The following is a 14,962-nucleotide window of genomic DNA, read 5'->3' as shown; positions in this document are numbered from 1 at the left end:
GCTCGTCCGTGAGGCCCATAGCTCGTCCGTGAGGCCCATAGCTCGTCCGTGAGGCCCATAGCTCGTCCGTGAGGCCCATAGCTCGTCCGTGAGGCACATAGCTCGACTGTGAGGCCCATACATCCTCCCTGAAACCCATAGTGTAGCCCATGAGGCCTTAGTTACTCACGGAGGCCTATAGCTTGTCGCTGAGGCTCAAATCTTACCTATGAGGCCCAAAACTAATCACTGAGGCCTAGTCTTCACTCAGATACACAATCAAATAACAGTTAATAACTTCTTAGCAACTAACCCTAAACTGCTAAATTAGAATCCACATTCTTTATCTTGGTCAGGTCGCAATTGTAAATGAGAACGTGTTCTCAACTTGCCTACCTGGTTAAATAAAGGTGAAATAAATAAATAAAATTCACATACTGAAGATGTTACCATTTGATCAGTGGATTGTAGTTGTGACATGTCCCCCCCTCCCCCCCCCCTCCCTGCCTTGTTTCATAGGCAGATGAGGCCAGAGACCACTGCAAGGCCTGTCTGACAGATGTTTAGTACAGTGTTTTGATTATGTAGAATGTCTGTTGGTGGCGACCATGTCTCCCTCGTCTTTGCTTCCCATCTAACAAACGGAAGAGGGAGATCCTCGCATACCCAAGTCATCTAGAACGAAAGGATTGCGTCTGTTGCTCTCTTACAAGTGATCGCGCTTTTCACTCTCAGGGACATGAGAGAGCGGTCATGTGGAGGGAGATACAGTATAGGCCAATATGTTGCGCCCAGAGTGAGAAATGTCAGATGAGCGTAGATATTTGATGAGAATTAGGTATTAGATATTCAGGCGCTATAGTATTAACTTTCTTGAGTTGCTTAATATTTAAAGTGCTAAGCAGAGAGCAGAGCAGTGTTCTATTGTTGTCCCCAAAACCTGATGGTCAGGTGTCCGTCTCAAAAGATTTTGTATCAAGGTTTTTCCTAGATTCCAATGGGTCCCCGTACTTTCCGCTGAACATGGTGGTGCTAGTCCATGCCAGTACTATTTCTGAGTAGGGTGGTCTAAGGCGTACAAAATGGTCTCAGCGCGACTTTTGTGTCTGTCTTCTGTACTTCCTGCCCAGGCACTTTTATACTGATGACTGGATTAGGGTCCTAAGGGCTTGCAGCACGGGGTGTTGCCAAGAATGATTGTTTTGTCTCATGCCTGGAATCTATCGCAAAGTACACTCTTGGTTTTGATGAAGAAAGCAACTTAACCACACCATCGTATGACTGTTGAATATATAAAAAATCAATCAAACTACATTCCTGAGCACCTTCGCTCAAGGAGTTCTCCTATGCTTGGCCGTCCATTACGTACATTACGTGAGGTACTTTTTATTTGGAATATTTTCGTCGATGTACGGGCAGGGCTTTGGTTTTTCTGAACAATAAACGCTGGCGAGAACAGACCCCAGGGTGTGCACCGAGTGCAACAGACTGTGTCGGATACGCTTGTCTTTGATTATACCGTCTCGGTACTAGAATAAGACAAACAGACGTGATAGATCGTGGAGAGGGAGCAAACAACACCTTAAATAAACTATTTTATTGTGTGAGGAGGGAAGGTGGTAGATTGTGCATGTTTCGAATTGAGTGGGCTATCCATAACTACCTCCGCGGGAATGACTATGTAACAGGATTCAAGACACGCATTAAATTCTATTGCTTGTATTTATAACTTTCTTGAACTTAGAGACTCTAATATTACGAGTGTGAACGACATACACGGAATAACATGTTTAAGGAGGGCGGAGCTTTAAAGCTCCATAGATATACAAACTATGGATGAGCTTTATTGATTGATGACATCTCGCTGCGACAAGAAAAGATAGGGTGAGATTTTTTATACGAGACTATGAGGACCTGTAAAGCACTAATTATTCAATAAAACTTCTGCGTAACACACACTTAGGTTTATGGGTGAGGTATAAAAACTGAGACCAAGAAGAGAAATGACGTGACTAAATATATATGCTGTTTTTATAGGTTAATATATTATAATATATATATATATATATATATATATATAATAGAGAGGAAGAGAGAGAGAGAGAGAAGAGAGAGAGAGAGAGAGGAGAGAGAGAGAGAAGAGACGAGAGAGAGAGAGAGAGAGACGAGCAGGCAGCACGCGACGAGACGACGACGCACGACGCACGCATACCAGAGAGAGAGAGAGAGAGAGAGAGAGAGAGAGAGAGAGAGAGAGAGAGAGGAACTCTTGGTTTTATATTTCTGTTTAGCCCATTTCTTCTGACTGAAACTCAAATCAAAGCTGTGAAGCTCTTTTGCTGATGCTACAGATATAAAATAGGCCCAAGATGGCTGTTCTTAACTCCACCTATTTCATCCCTTCCTTTCATGAGTGGTCGTCATAGACTCTGATGTCATAGTGTACTAGTGACAAAGTCAGTGGATGACAGAGATGCTTTGTTCTTGGTTGGTTTATCTTACAATCCTTCCCCCTGATCAGAAACAGGGAGGGGGAAGCAGAGGTTAAATATAGACCTATATCCTGCAGACGGCCCATATGCGCGTCCTTATAGCAGGGCCCATTGATTAGTATTACATCCGTTGATTATTAGTAGGCCATTATCAATTTCCACATGATTGCGAATGGACATGTTGATTGGGCTGTTCATTTCAGCTTTGTATTGATGTTAATGGGATTAATCAATTTGCTCTTTCAGCTTTGGAATTGGGCAATCATGTATGTAAATGTTATGGATCCATCCATGTGAGCTCATGTTGATTGATTACAGTACCCTCGCCAGACACTAGATATCCTCTATGTTTAGAGCCTATGATGTGAGACGTCAGGTTAACTCTTCCCTATCTCTCCCTCCTTCCAGGTTGCCTCTCGCCAAGCGGTCGTTGAGCAGCACCCACTGCAGTACCCACAGTTCCCACGATAACCTGTCTCAGATGTCCGCCACCTCTGGAGACTTCCTGGGGACCGACGAGGTGGACAGCCCGGTCCACACACGGCCCGCCAACAGCAGCACCGACATCCAAGGTAGCCTAGTTTTGTGACGAGGGTGGCCTGGTCGTTTACAGAGAAATACATAGAGGTATTCTGATGACGGTTGATTCTGTAATTCAGGTTAAAAGGGAAAACCTCAGCAATCCGTTTAGATCACAGTAGACTACAGCTAATTATCTCCTTGGCAACATGGCATTCTACTTTTCTTATGCATGCAGATGGGTTTTGTTCTGGCCTAACAGCTCTAGATGGTATCTGTTGATCTGACAAATGCTCGCTTCTCAGGGCCTGATAACTTTGTTTTCGTAGAGGCGAAAAGGCTGCGTTGTGTGTGTGTGTGGAAGCATCCAGATTGATCCAGTGCTTTGAGATTCATCCCTGTCCTCATATGACTGTCTGTCATTCAGGGAAACAGACACACCCTCACACTGTCATTCAGGGAAACAGACACACCCTCACACTGTCTGTCATTCAGGGAAACAGACACACCCTCACACTCATCCCATCTCTTTCACATCAGCTCCTTCTGATATAAAGTTTTTTTTGTTGTTGACAAAAATTAAAACTTGTCAATTTGTCACTTTTCCCCGAGGTTGGAGTAATAACATGTTCAACTACTTAAGACATTGGCTCGTATATCTAAGTTGTAGATTTTGAGAAAATGAACAACCTAAGGAAGAATTTTTCACTTCTCTTATTGATTTTCCAAACCCCAAAACCTGGCCTAGTCTGTTTGATCTGTTTCCCAAACATTCCCAGAGGTTTTGCGATATTGTGCCTCTGGGTTTAGAAACTCTCTGACTCTGTAACGAGTCTTTTGAGAGGTCTTTGGAATGATATTGTTCTTTTGTGATTCTCAAGTGTTTCAATTTGAACCACTTGATACTAAATGAATGTGCCCCTCTTTCCCACATGACCCACTCATTATGCTATCTAGGAAACAATTAGCTATCTAGTCCAGTCTATGGTTACTTTGGTTGGTTACTGAATTTCTATGACAGAATTTGAATAAAATGAATTACTAGTCTATACATTTTCTCTAATGTTTTGATTTAAATATAAAAGAAACATGCATAAAAAAAAACTCAAACAAATCCAAGTTCAGTATTCTACTATTGGATTAGATCAATACTTATACATGTGACCTCTGACAATAACACTTGTTCCAGCTCTGAGGTTCCAGGGCCCGTTCCGAGCCTGGGGAACGGGTAGTCAGGGCGGGGGGATGTGCAGTGACTCAGAGAGCACCGGAGGCAGCAGTGAGTCCCGATCCATGGACTCCCCCACCGCCAGCCCAGGTAAGGCCTTGTCTTCCCACCCTTCCTAGCCCAGGGCCCTATCTCCACACAACCTACACTACACTAGCCTGTGCAGGCTAGTCAAGTTCTTCCACACAGATCTCTACAAATAATTTCCGTATGGACCTCGCTTTGTGCACGGGGGCGTTGTCATGATGAAACAGGAAAGGGCCTTCTCCAAACTGTTGCCACAAAGTTGGAAGCACAGAATCATCTAGAATGTCATTGTATGCTGTAGCGTTAAGATTTCCCTTCACTGGAATTAAGGGGCCAAGCCCGAACCATGAAAACAGCCCCAGACCATTATTCCTCCTCCACAAAGCATACCTGGGGCAGGTAGCATCCTCCTAGACATGACACAGACAGACAGCAGGATAGCAGCCACCCTCCTAGACGTAACACAGACAGACAGATGGACAGACAGCAGGATAGCAGCCACCCTCCTAGACGTGACACAGACAGACAGACAGCAGCCACCCTCCTAGACGTGACACAGACAGACAGACGGACGGACGGACGGACGGACGGACGGACGGACGGACGGATGCCTGAGTCCTGATGGTGTGTCTATAATACCCTTGAAGGACATTTGAACTACAGGCAGGTTTAACAGTGACATTTTCTGGAGTTTTGTGTTATTCTGGTCGGTGTTCAACCATGTGTTGTATTCTGTGGATTATGTAACATGCTGATTTCTGTTGTTTGGTTTTAATTAAGTGTTATGATAGTTTTCCTTTAAATGACTTATAGTGTTACCGTTACTCTCATGTTGTTATCATACACAACAACAGTTCCTGAGTGAGATGTTTTAATTAACAAGTTACAATTAACTTAATTGGATTAATCAATCTGACTCGTTAGAACCTTTTAACTCATACAAATCTAGAATGATTGGAATGAGTGATTGCAATCTAGCCAGTCAATTCATTCCTTTATTCCCAAAGAGCCCCAATGTCTGGAGAAATGTGCCCTGTCATTGAGATGGGTCTCTTGTCCAGGCCATTATCAGAACAATAAGGGAATCAAGCAGAGGGATTGATCAGTGAATGGAGGTATGAATTGCCCAGAACGTCTTGTGAGTGATCCCTTGCTGGTCTCCTGACCACTTGCCATTGGTGGGCCCAAGGGGTGCCACGCCCCACAATCTCAACCATGTCTTATAATAAGTGGACTCTGTCAGTTACTCAGTTCATAACAATCAAGGCCTGAAGCTATGGCTAGAAAGGAGCAGACACTCTGAGATAACCTCCCAAACCAAGGATCGAGCACTATTTCTAGACCAGGCCTCAGACAGGCGACAGTAGTAGTGAGTAGTTAGACAGTACTATTGACAAGATACTATGAGGATCTTTTGTGTGTTCACTGCCTCCTGCTCAGGTGACTTCAACAGGAGATTACGCAGAAGCCCGTCCACGGGGACCATGTCGTCAGCTGATGACCTGGATGAGAGAGAGCCACCCTCGTCGTCAGACAACGGTGAGTCAGATAGTTTATTCATTTGATATGGCGCCAAATGTTTGCTTTGGAAAAGTATGTTGTCACACTTTTCATGTCAATAAAGTTTTGGGATTTTGAATTTGAGTTCAGAGAAAGTGTGTGTGTGTGTGTGTGTGTGTGTGCGTGTGTGTGTGTGTGTAGTAAAACTGTTGGCCATACTTGAAATGTCCTAAGAGTATATTGTAACAGTTCAGAATGTGTAATAACAGTCTAGTGGAGAGGTAATCTCTTCAGCGGCAATAAAAAAAGTAGCCTGGCAGCTAGAGCATTCGGCCACTAACCTGAATATTGCTATTTAGAATCCCAAAGCCGACAAGGTGAAGGACACTGTCTATGTGCCCTTGAGCTAGGCACTTAACCCTAATAGCTCTAGGGTTGCCATTGATAATGGCTGACTCTGGCTGTGACCCCCAGTCCCAGGGGGTGTTGGTATATGTAAAAATATAAATGTAAGCACCCAAGAAAAGTATCATTATAGGTACACTGACTGAGCAAAACAAGGTTTCGGAATAACAGCAGAAAATACACATGACCAAAAGTATGTGGACACCTGCTCGTCAAACATCTCATTCCAAAATCATGGGTATTAATATGGAGTTGGTCCCCCCTTTTACTGCTATAACAGCCTCCACTCTTCTGGGAAGGCTTTCCACTAGATGTTGGAACATTTTTGCGGGGACCTGCTTCCATTCAACCACAAGAATATTAGTGAGGTTGGGCACTGATGTTGGGCGATTAGGCCTGGCTTGCAGTCGGTGTTCCAATTCGAGTTTGATGGAGTTGAGGTCCAGGTCTCTGTGCAGGCCAGTCAAGTTCTTCCACACACCGATCTCGACAAACCATTTCTGTATAGACCTCGCTTTGTGCACGGGGGCATTGTCATGATGAAACAGGAAAGGGCCTTCTCCAAACTGTTGCCTCAAAGTTGGAAGCACAGAATCATCTAGAATGTCATTGTATGCTGTAGCGTTAAGATTTCCCTTCACTGGAACTAAGGGGCCGAGCCCGAACCATGAAAACAGCCCCAGACCATTATTGCACGGGGGCATTGTCAGTTGGAAGCACAGAATCATCCACAGAATCATCTAGAATGTCATTGTATGCTGTAGCGTTAAGATTTCCCTTCACTGGAACTAAGGCGGTCGAGTTTTACACCACTCCAGCTGACGCTTGGCGTTGCGCATGGTGATCTAAGGCTTGTGTGCGGCTGCTCGGCCATGGAAACCCATTTCATGAAGCTCCCGACGAACAGTTATTGTGCTGATATTGCTTCCAGAGGCAGTTTGGGAGTCGGTAGTGAATGTTGCAACTGAGGACAGACGATTTTTACTCGCTACGCGCTTCAGCACTCGGCGGCCCCGTTCTGTGAGCTTGTGTGGTCTACCACTAAGCGGCTGAGCCGTTGTTGCTCCTAGACGTTTCCACTTCACAATAACAGCATTTACAGTTGATCGAGGCAGCCCTAGCAGGGAAGACATTTGACAAACTGACTTCTTGTAAAGGTGACATCCTATGACGGTGCCACGTTGAAAGTCACTCAGCTCTTTAGTAAGGCCATTTTACTGACAATGTTTGTCTATGGAGATTGCATGGCTGAGTGCTCGATTTTATACACCTGTCAGCAACGGGTGTGGCAGAAATAGTCAAATCCACTCATTTGAAGGGGTGTGTGTGTCTCTCTCTATGTTTTGCCTCCCCAGGTCTGGATGAGATGGTGACAGAGACAGCCAGTTCCCCAGGGCCATTCCATGACATCCAGATGTCCAAGGCAGCCCAGACTCACAAGCTGAGGAAGCTGAGGGCCCTGTCCAAGTGCAGAGAGTGTGATAGTCTGGTGGTCTTCCATGGGGCTGAGTGTGAGGAGGTGAGTGCTCTGTCCAACACTGGTTCTCAATCTGGGGTATTATACCGATGGAAGTACCTGGCCTAATCACAGGGGGGGATGGAAGTACCTGGCCTAATCACAGGGGGGGATGGAAGTACTGGCTGAACACAGGGGGAGAGTACCTGCCTAATCACAGGGGGGATGGAAGTAACCTGCGCCTAATCACAGAGGGGGATGGAAGTACCTGCCAATCACAGGGGGGGATGAAGTACCTGGCTAATCAGGGGGGATGAAGTTACCTGGCCTAAATACAGGGGGATGGAAGTACCTGGCCTAAATCCACAGGGGGGATGGAAGTACCTGGCCTAAATCACAGGGGGGATGGAAGTACCTGGCCTAATCACAGTGGGGGGATGGGAGTGACGATGGGCCGAATCACGGAGTGGGAGGAGATAGGCGCTGGGCCAAGCGACAGGGGGGATGGAGTACCTGGCCTGAGTCCGACGAGGTGGGGATGGAAGTACCTGTCTTATCGGCGAGCAGGGATGAATACTGCCTAATCAGTGGGGATGGAGAACGCGCCAATTCACAGGGGGGGGATGAAGTACTCTCGTGAGTCCACGAGTGGGATGGGAGGGATGAGTACCTGGCCTATCCCACAGGGGAATGGAAAGACTCACCAGAACATAGGCCATAATTCAGGTGGCACATTAGGGTACTTCAGTAGAGCAAAATGTGATGGGGTACGGTAGCGTAAAATGTGGTTGGGGGTTACGTCAGGTAAAATGGTGATTGGGGGTACGGCAGGGTAAATTGTGATTCGGGGGTACGGTAGGTAAAATGTGATTGGGGGTACGGCAGGTAAATGTGATTGGGGGTACGGCAGGTAAATGTGATTGGGGTACGGTAGGTAAATGTGATTGGGGGTACGGTAGGTAAATGTGATTGGGGGTACGGTAGGTAAATGTGATTGGGGTACGGTTAATAATTAAAACAGGTTAAGAAGCATTGTTCTATAGTTGTCCCAATAGGAAAGAGTCTATAGAACACAGACCGCCATCATCCACCACTGGATATTTGGGCCTCTTTCTGGGAGAACTGTACTCTCCTCTCACTAGAATGTTCTCTCAGCTCTGCTTATTTTACATAGAGTTACATGACATATTTATTAAACATTGACATACTATTTGGATAGATTGGAACAGGACAGTGAAAGATGGTTACTTTAATTATTATTATTATTATTATTATTATTCAGACGTTTATGTATCGCTGTGGCTCTGTGAGAGGGTGGCGCTAGCAACGCCAAGGTCGTGGGTTCAATTCCCGCTGTCGATAACATACACTCACTGTGTATGTTAGTCACTTTGGATAAAAGCTATATGCCAGGTGGATTATATACAGTAGTGTTGCTAGCTGGATATATTAACTATCGGACTGCTGTTTTCCCAGTGCTTCCTGGCCTGCCATAAGAAGTGTCTGGACACTCTGGCCATCCAGTGTGGTCATAAGAAGCTGCATGGTAGACTGCACCTCTTTGGTGTCGACTTCACCCAAGCAGTTAGGAACAACCCAGACGGAATCCCTTTCATAATCAGGAAGTGTACCTCTGAGATCGAGAATAGAGCGCTGGACATGAAGGTAACATAATGCTAGCATTTTCATTGGAACGTTATATAGCCTCGCTTGTTTGGTAAATCTTCTCCATTGTTTCAGATGTCACCCACCCCTGAAGATGTTCTGGTTTTTTGCATGGAAATGATGCTTGTTAGGAGAATAAAATGGCCCAAAATCTGAGCTGATGTGTTGTGTCTTGGTTGTCCAGGGGATCTACCGCGTGAACGGGGCCAAGTCCCGTGTGGAGAAGCTCTGTCAGGTATTTGAGAACGGCAAGGACCTCGTGGAGCTATCTGACCTTTACCCCCATGACATCAGCAACGTGCTCAAACTCTACCTGAGACAGGTGGGTCACACAGACAGACCAGACCAGACAGGCAGACTTCTTCAGGACAAGATAGTCGCTATCCAGAACCTTAAAGTGTTCTTCGGCTGTCCCCATAGGAGAACCCTTTGAATAACAATTTTCGGTTCTAGTTCGAACCCTTTTGGCTCTAGATAGAACCAAAAAGGGTTCTACCTGCAACCAAAAAGTTTATCCTATGGAGACAGCCGAAGAACCCTTTTGAAACCCTTTTTTCTAAKAGTGTAATTACAGAGTACTCCAGGCAGACAGACCGCACACTAGCCCAATAATATTGACTTATCTTCCTTGTCTTCATTCATTGCTAGTTTATAGCTTCTCTCTTTGTCTCCATTCCTGTCTGTTGTATATTTGTCTTCATTCCAGTTTAAAATGAACTTCCTTGTTTATTTTCTCTCCCTGTAGCTTCCAGAGCCTCTCATCCTGTTCCGTTTCTACAATGACTTCATCGGCCTGGCCAAGGAGAGCCAGAACATCATCGTCGATGAGGTGGAGGCGTCCAGGGTCAGCCCCGCCTCCATGACCCCGCCGGAGGTCAGTGTGGAGCTCAACCGGGTCCTCTTTAAGATAAAAGACCTACTGAGACAGCTGCCCCCGGCCCACTACAAGACCCTGCAGTTCCTCATCCAACACCTGCACAGGTACCCAAATCTATTCAGAGAATTTAGATGAGTTGACTGGTGCTGCGCAATTCTGACTTTCATGTAAATAATGTATTGATGTCAATGGGAGACTTTGAGTTAAGTCAGTGGATCTTAAGGCAGAATACAACCCTATTAATACAGATACTCAGCTTAAAGGTCCAGTGTAGTCAAAAACATGATATTGTTTGTGTTTTATTTTTATATATACAGTTGAAGCCGGAAGTTTACACACACTTAGGTTGGCGTCATTAAAACTCATTTTTCAACCACTCCACAAATTTCTTGTCAACAAACTATAGTTCTGGCAAGTCAGTTAGGAAATCTACTTTGTGCATGACGCAAGTAGTTTTTCCAACAATTGTTTACAGACAGATTATTTTACTTATAATTCACTATATCACAATTCCAGAGGGTCAGAAGTTTACATAACTCTAAGTTGACTGTGCCTTTAAACAGCTTGGAAAATTTCAGAAAATGATGTCATGGCTTTAGAAGCTTCTGATAGGCTAATTGACATAATTTGAGTCAATTGGAGGTGTACCAGAGGACATTTCTCCAAAAAGTACGATCTTTGTCCCCATGTGCAGTTACAAACGGTAGTCTGGCTTTTTTATTGCGTGTTTGGAGCAGTGGCTTCTTCGCTGAGCGGCCTTTCAGGTTATGTCGATATAGGACTTGTTTTACTGTGGATATAGATACTTTTGTACCTGTTTCCTCCAGCATCTTCACAAGGTCCTTTGTTGTTGTTCTGGGATTGATTTGCACTTTTCGCACCAACGTACGTTCATCTCTAGGAGACAGAACGCGTCTCCTTCCTGAGTGGTATGACGGCTGTGTGGTCCCATGGTGTTTATACTTGCGTACAATTGTTTGTACAGATGAATGTGGTACCTTCAGGCCTTTGGAAATTGTTCCCGTGGATGAACAAGACTTGTGGTGGGCTACAATTATTTTTCTGAGGTCTTGGCTGATTTCTTTTGATTTTCCAATGATGTCAAGCAAAGACGCACTGAGTTTGAAAGTAGGCCTTGAAATACATCCACAGGTACACCGCCAATTCACTCAAATTATGTCAATTAGCCTATCAGAAGCTTCTAAAGCCGTGACATTTTCTGGAATTTTCCAAGCTGTTTAAAGGCACAGTCAACTAAGTGTATGTAAACTTCTGACCCACTGGAATTGTGATACAGTGAAATAATCTGTCTGTAAACAATTGTTGGAAAAATTACTTGTGTCATGCACAAAGTAGATGTCCTAACCGACTTGCCAAAACTATAGTTTGTTAACAATAAATTTGTAGAGTGGTTGAAAAATTAGTTTTAATGACTCCAACCTAAGTGAATGTAAACTTCCGACTTCAACTGTGTATACACACACACACACACACACACACACACACACACACGGCTCTAGAAAAAATTAAGAGACCAATGCAAAATTATCGGTTTCTCTGGTTTTACTATTCATAGGTATGTGTTCGGGTAAAACTAACATTTTTGTTTAATTCTATAAACTACTGACAACATTTCTCCCAAATTCCAAATAAAAATGTGGCCATTTAGATAACAAAAAAAGATGTGGTGTTGTCAGACCTCGAATAATGCAAAGAAAATAAGTTCATATTCATTTTTAAACAACACAATACTAATGGTTTAACTTAGGAAGAGTTCATATTTGGTGGAATAACCCTGATTTTCAATCACAGCTTTCATGCGTCTTGGCATGCTCTCCACCAGTCTTTCACATTAACGTTGGGGGACTTTATGCCAACCCTGGCGCAAAAATTCAAGCAGCTCAGCTTTGTTTGATGGCTTATGACCATCCATCTTCCTCTTGATCACATTCCAGAGGTTTTCAATGGGGTTCAGGTCTGGAGATTGGGCTGGCCATGACAGGGTCTTGATCTGGTGGTCCTCCATCCACACCTTGATTGACCTGGCTGTGTGGCATGGAGCATTGTCCTGCTGGAAAAACAAATCCTCAGTGTTGGGGGAACATTGTCAGAGCAGAAGGAAGCAAGTTTTCTTCCAGATCATCATTGATCCTCCACAAAATTTCACAGTGTGTGTGCGAGACACTGTGGCTTGTAGGCCTCTCCAGGTTTCGCACCCACTGTGAAATAACAATAGCGAGACTATATACAGGGGGTACCGTTACAGAGTCAGTATGCGGGACACCGGTTAGTCGAGGTAATTGAGATAATATGTACATGTAGGTAGAGTTATTAAAAAGTGACTATGCATAGATAATAACAGAGAGTAGCAGCGGTGTGAAGTGTGTGGGGCGCAATGGAAATAGTCTGGGTAGCCATTTGACTAGATGTTCAGCAGTCTTATGGCTTGGGGGTAGAAGATGTTTAGAAGCCTCTTAGAGCTAGACTTGGACTCTATGACTATGGTGGCTGGAGTCTGACAATTGTTAGGGCCTTCCTCCTGACCGATTCTGCGTTTGGTTAATGATTGTCTCTCATGAGACACTGTAGACACGGAAGTCTATTTCATTTCCTCAAAAAACCCAGAATAAATCTAAGATAAATCTGTAATGAATTGTGATGTTGCTGCTGGCCAGGTCTGTCTGTCTATTCATTTACCTGTTGTGACACACTGAGGTTACAAACTCAATTTTTAGACGAGACTGGCTTTATGACCAAACTGATCCTATTTATAATTTGTAGTCAATGTTGACACTAGTATTAATGTTTCTGACTCATATCTATGCCACAGGCCATTTTCAGAGGGTATTCATTACTTTTTCAAGGCATTCGCTCTTTAAAACACACATCCCGCAAAGTAACTACCAAAACCTGCAACAGCAGTAACAATGAACCAGAAGTCCACCTCCTTATTTCATCCTTCCTCTCCCCTGTAGGGTGACCGAGCAGGCGGAGGAGAACAAGATGACAGCCACTAACCTAGGTATCATCTTCGGCCCCACGCTCATCAAACCCAGACAGACGGACGCCGAGGTGTCCCTGTCCTCCCTGGTGGACTACCCCTACCAGGCACTCACCGTGGAGCTCCTCATCAGACACTATCAGATGATCTTTGATGCCCCCGTCAGCCCCCTGCCACGGCCCCAGGGCCCCCCAGGCCCCTCTGAGGAGAGCTTCTCCCTAGAGGATCAGGACCCATACCCCAGCTTCACCACTCAGGAGAAGACGCTCAGCAGACAGTCTCTTGTAGACATCAAGGAGGTAAGTGAGAAATATGATTAACCTGTTATGGATCTAGCTTCTACTGACTAGAACAGCAACGATGACTCTCTTCTCTCACTCTCTCTCTCTTTTTTGTGTTTTTCTCTCTCTGTTCCTCTGTTTCCTGTCCCCGGTCCATCGTAGCAGAGCTGTAAAGTCTTTAAGTGTCATTCCTCTATAGTCTCCTCCACCCATGCAATGAAGGGGGTCAGAGATGGGAACCCCACGTCTGATAGGAGAGACTCTACCCCTGGTCAGTATTACTCCACTATAGCCGTACAGTGTATACACTGTTCACATCCTGCTATTTTATTACTGACTCATCCTCTCTGTCCTCTGTAGTAGCAGACGAGGTCCCTGAGGTCCAGAGTTCAGGAGGAGAGAGGGGGGAAAGGAGCTTAACCCAGGCCCCCCGCACCACCTCCCGGGTCCATCTCCGCCACCCCCGCTCCAAGCTGGTCTCCCGGCCTGTCAGCATGCCCGCCGAACGCCTCCTGAACCCGGCCCGAGGCGTGGACGAGAGGAACGCCAGGAACACCGCCGATCAAGTCAACGGTACCGGGAGCGCCAAGAGCGTTACGCGGGACCAGTCGATCGAGGAGGTGTCGGAAGATGAGAAGCCAAAGTCGAGGGTGACCAGCCAATACCGGAACATGGACACAGGGACGCTACGCAGGACCTGGGACAGGCAGTACAAACCTTATGACATCACCCCCAGGACAGCTAAGATCAACCTGCCTTCAGCAGACGAGGAGGAGGACTCGACCAGAAGCCTTTCCACGTCTGTTCCATCATCCTCTTCCTTCGGGAGGGGTGGCTGCACCATCGCAGTGTGGCCGGGCAGGACTCTGAGAAGAGAGGAGAACGTGTGGGAGTACAGCCAAGTGCCCACTGTATTCAGACCCCCCCGCACTTTACAGCCACCCCCTGGAACCTTCTACAAACACCCCACGGGGAGCATGGCCAATGCGCTAGGTGACGTGGGGCTAAAGAAGCACGCCACTGTAGCTAACAGCACTGAGGAGGAGGAGGAAGATGATGAGGAAGAGGAGATGGGTCTGGAGGTCTCTGTGGATGAGGACACTGTGGATGAGTACAGTGAGGCTCCGCGGCAGGCTGCAGGCCAYTCTCTGTCCCTGCCCCAGTCCCCCAGCTCCAGTCCTGAAGACTTCAGTCAGGARGCCAAGCCTGTGTACCAGAGACTACGGCCCAGACGCTTGCAGGAGTTGGAGCACCGCGAGGCCCATTTTGTGTGACCGTCTTTATCTCCATCACTCACTGGACGTCGTTACAATTCATCAAGTCATATTTCTTCTTGAATGTGAATTTAAATGTTCATATCTGTATAATATGTGTCATGTTGTAGAAGAAAACAACACTAAATAATTTCATGATCTGTGAAATTAAATTCCCATGGAGGTGTAATATATTCCTTGTCTGTTTGTTGTCTGTTTTGGAGCCCCTTGTTGTCTGTTTGGAGCCCCTGTTGTCTGAGCCTTGTGTCTGTTTTGGAG

General features: G+C 45.6%; 1 protein-coding gene across 1 annotated transcript in view; it reads left to right on the top strand.

The window, feature by feature from the left end:
• LOC112069733 (rho GTPase-activating protein 29) overlaps window positions 1–14,962 on the top strand; it is a 99,100-nt gene that overhangs the window by 65,613 nt on the left and 18,525 nt on the right. The window contains exons 12-22 of the mRNA XM_070438677.1: window positions 499–540; window positions 2,809–3,043; window positions 4,180–4,308; window positions 5,686–5,784; window positions 7,506–7,669; window positions 9,083–9,271; window positions 9,456–9,593; window positions 10,017–10,252; window positions 13,124–13,448; window positions 13,593–13,701; window positions 13,791–14,703. Coding sequence (XP_070294778.1) covers window positions 499–540; window positions 2,809–3,043; window positions 4,180–4,308; window positions 5,686–5,784; window positions 7,506–7,669; window positions 9,083–9,271; window positions 9,456–9,593; window positions 10,017–10,252; window positions 13,124–13,448; window positions 13,593–13,701; window positions 13,791–14,703 — 2,579 coding nt within the window. The remainder of the gene's footprint in view (window positions 1–498; window positions 541–2,808; window positions 3,044–4,179; window positions 4,309–5,685; window positions 5,785–7,505; window positions 7,670–9,082; window positions 9,272–9,455; window positions 9,594–10,016; window positions 10,253–13,123; window positions 13,449–13,592; window positions 13,702–13,790; window positions 14,704–14,962) is intronic.

Source organism: Salvelinus sp. IW2-2015, unplaced genomic scaffold, assembly GCF_002910315.2.
Source record: "Salvelinus sp. IW2-2015 unplaced genomic scaffold, ASM291031v2 Un_scaffold1108, whole genome shotgun sequence".
NCBI classification, from domain to species: domain Eukaryota; kingdom Metazoa; phylum Chordata; class Actinopteri; order Salmoniformes; family Salmonidae; genus Salvelinus; species Salvelinus sp. IW2-2015.
This window is presented reverse-complemented; position numbering and strand designations above follow the sequence as displayed.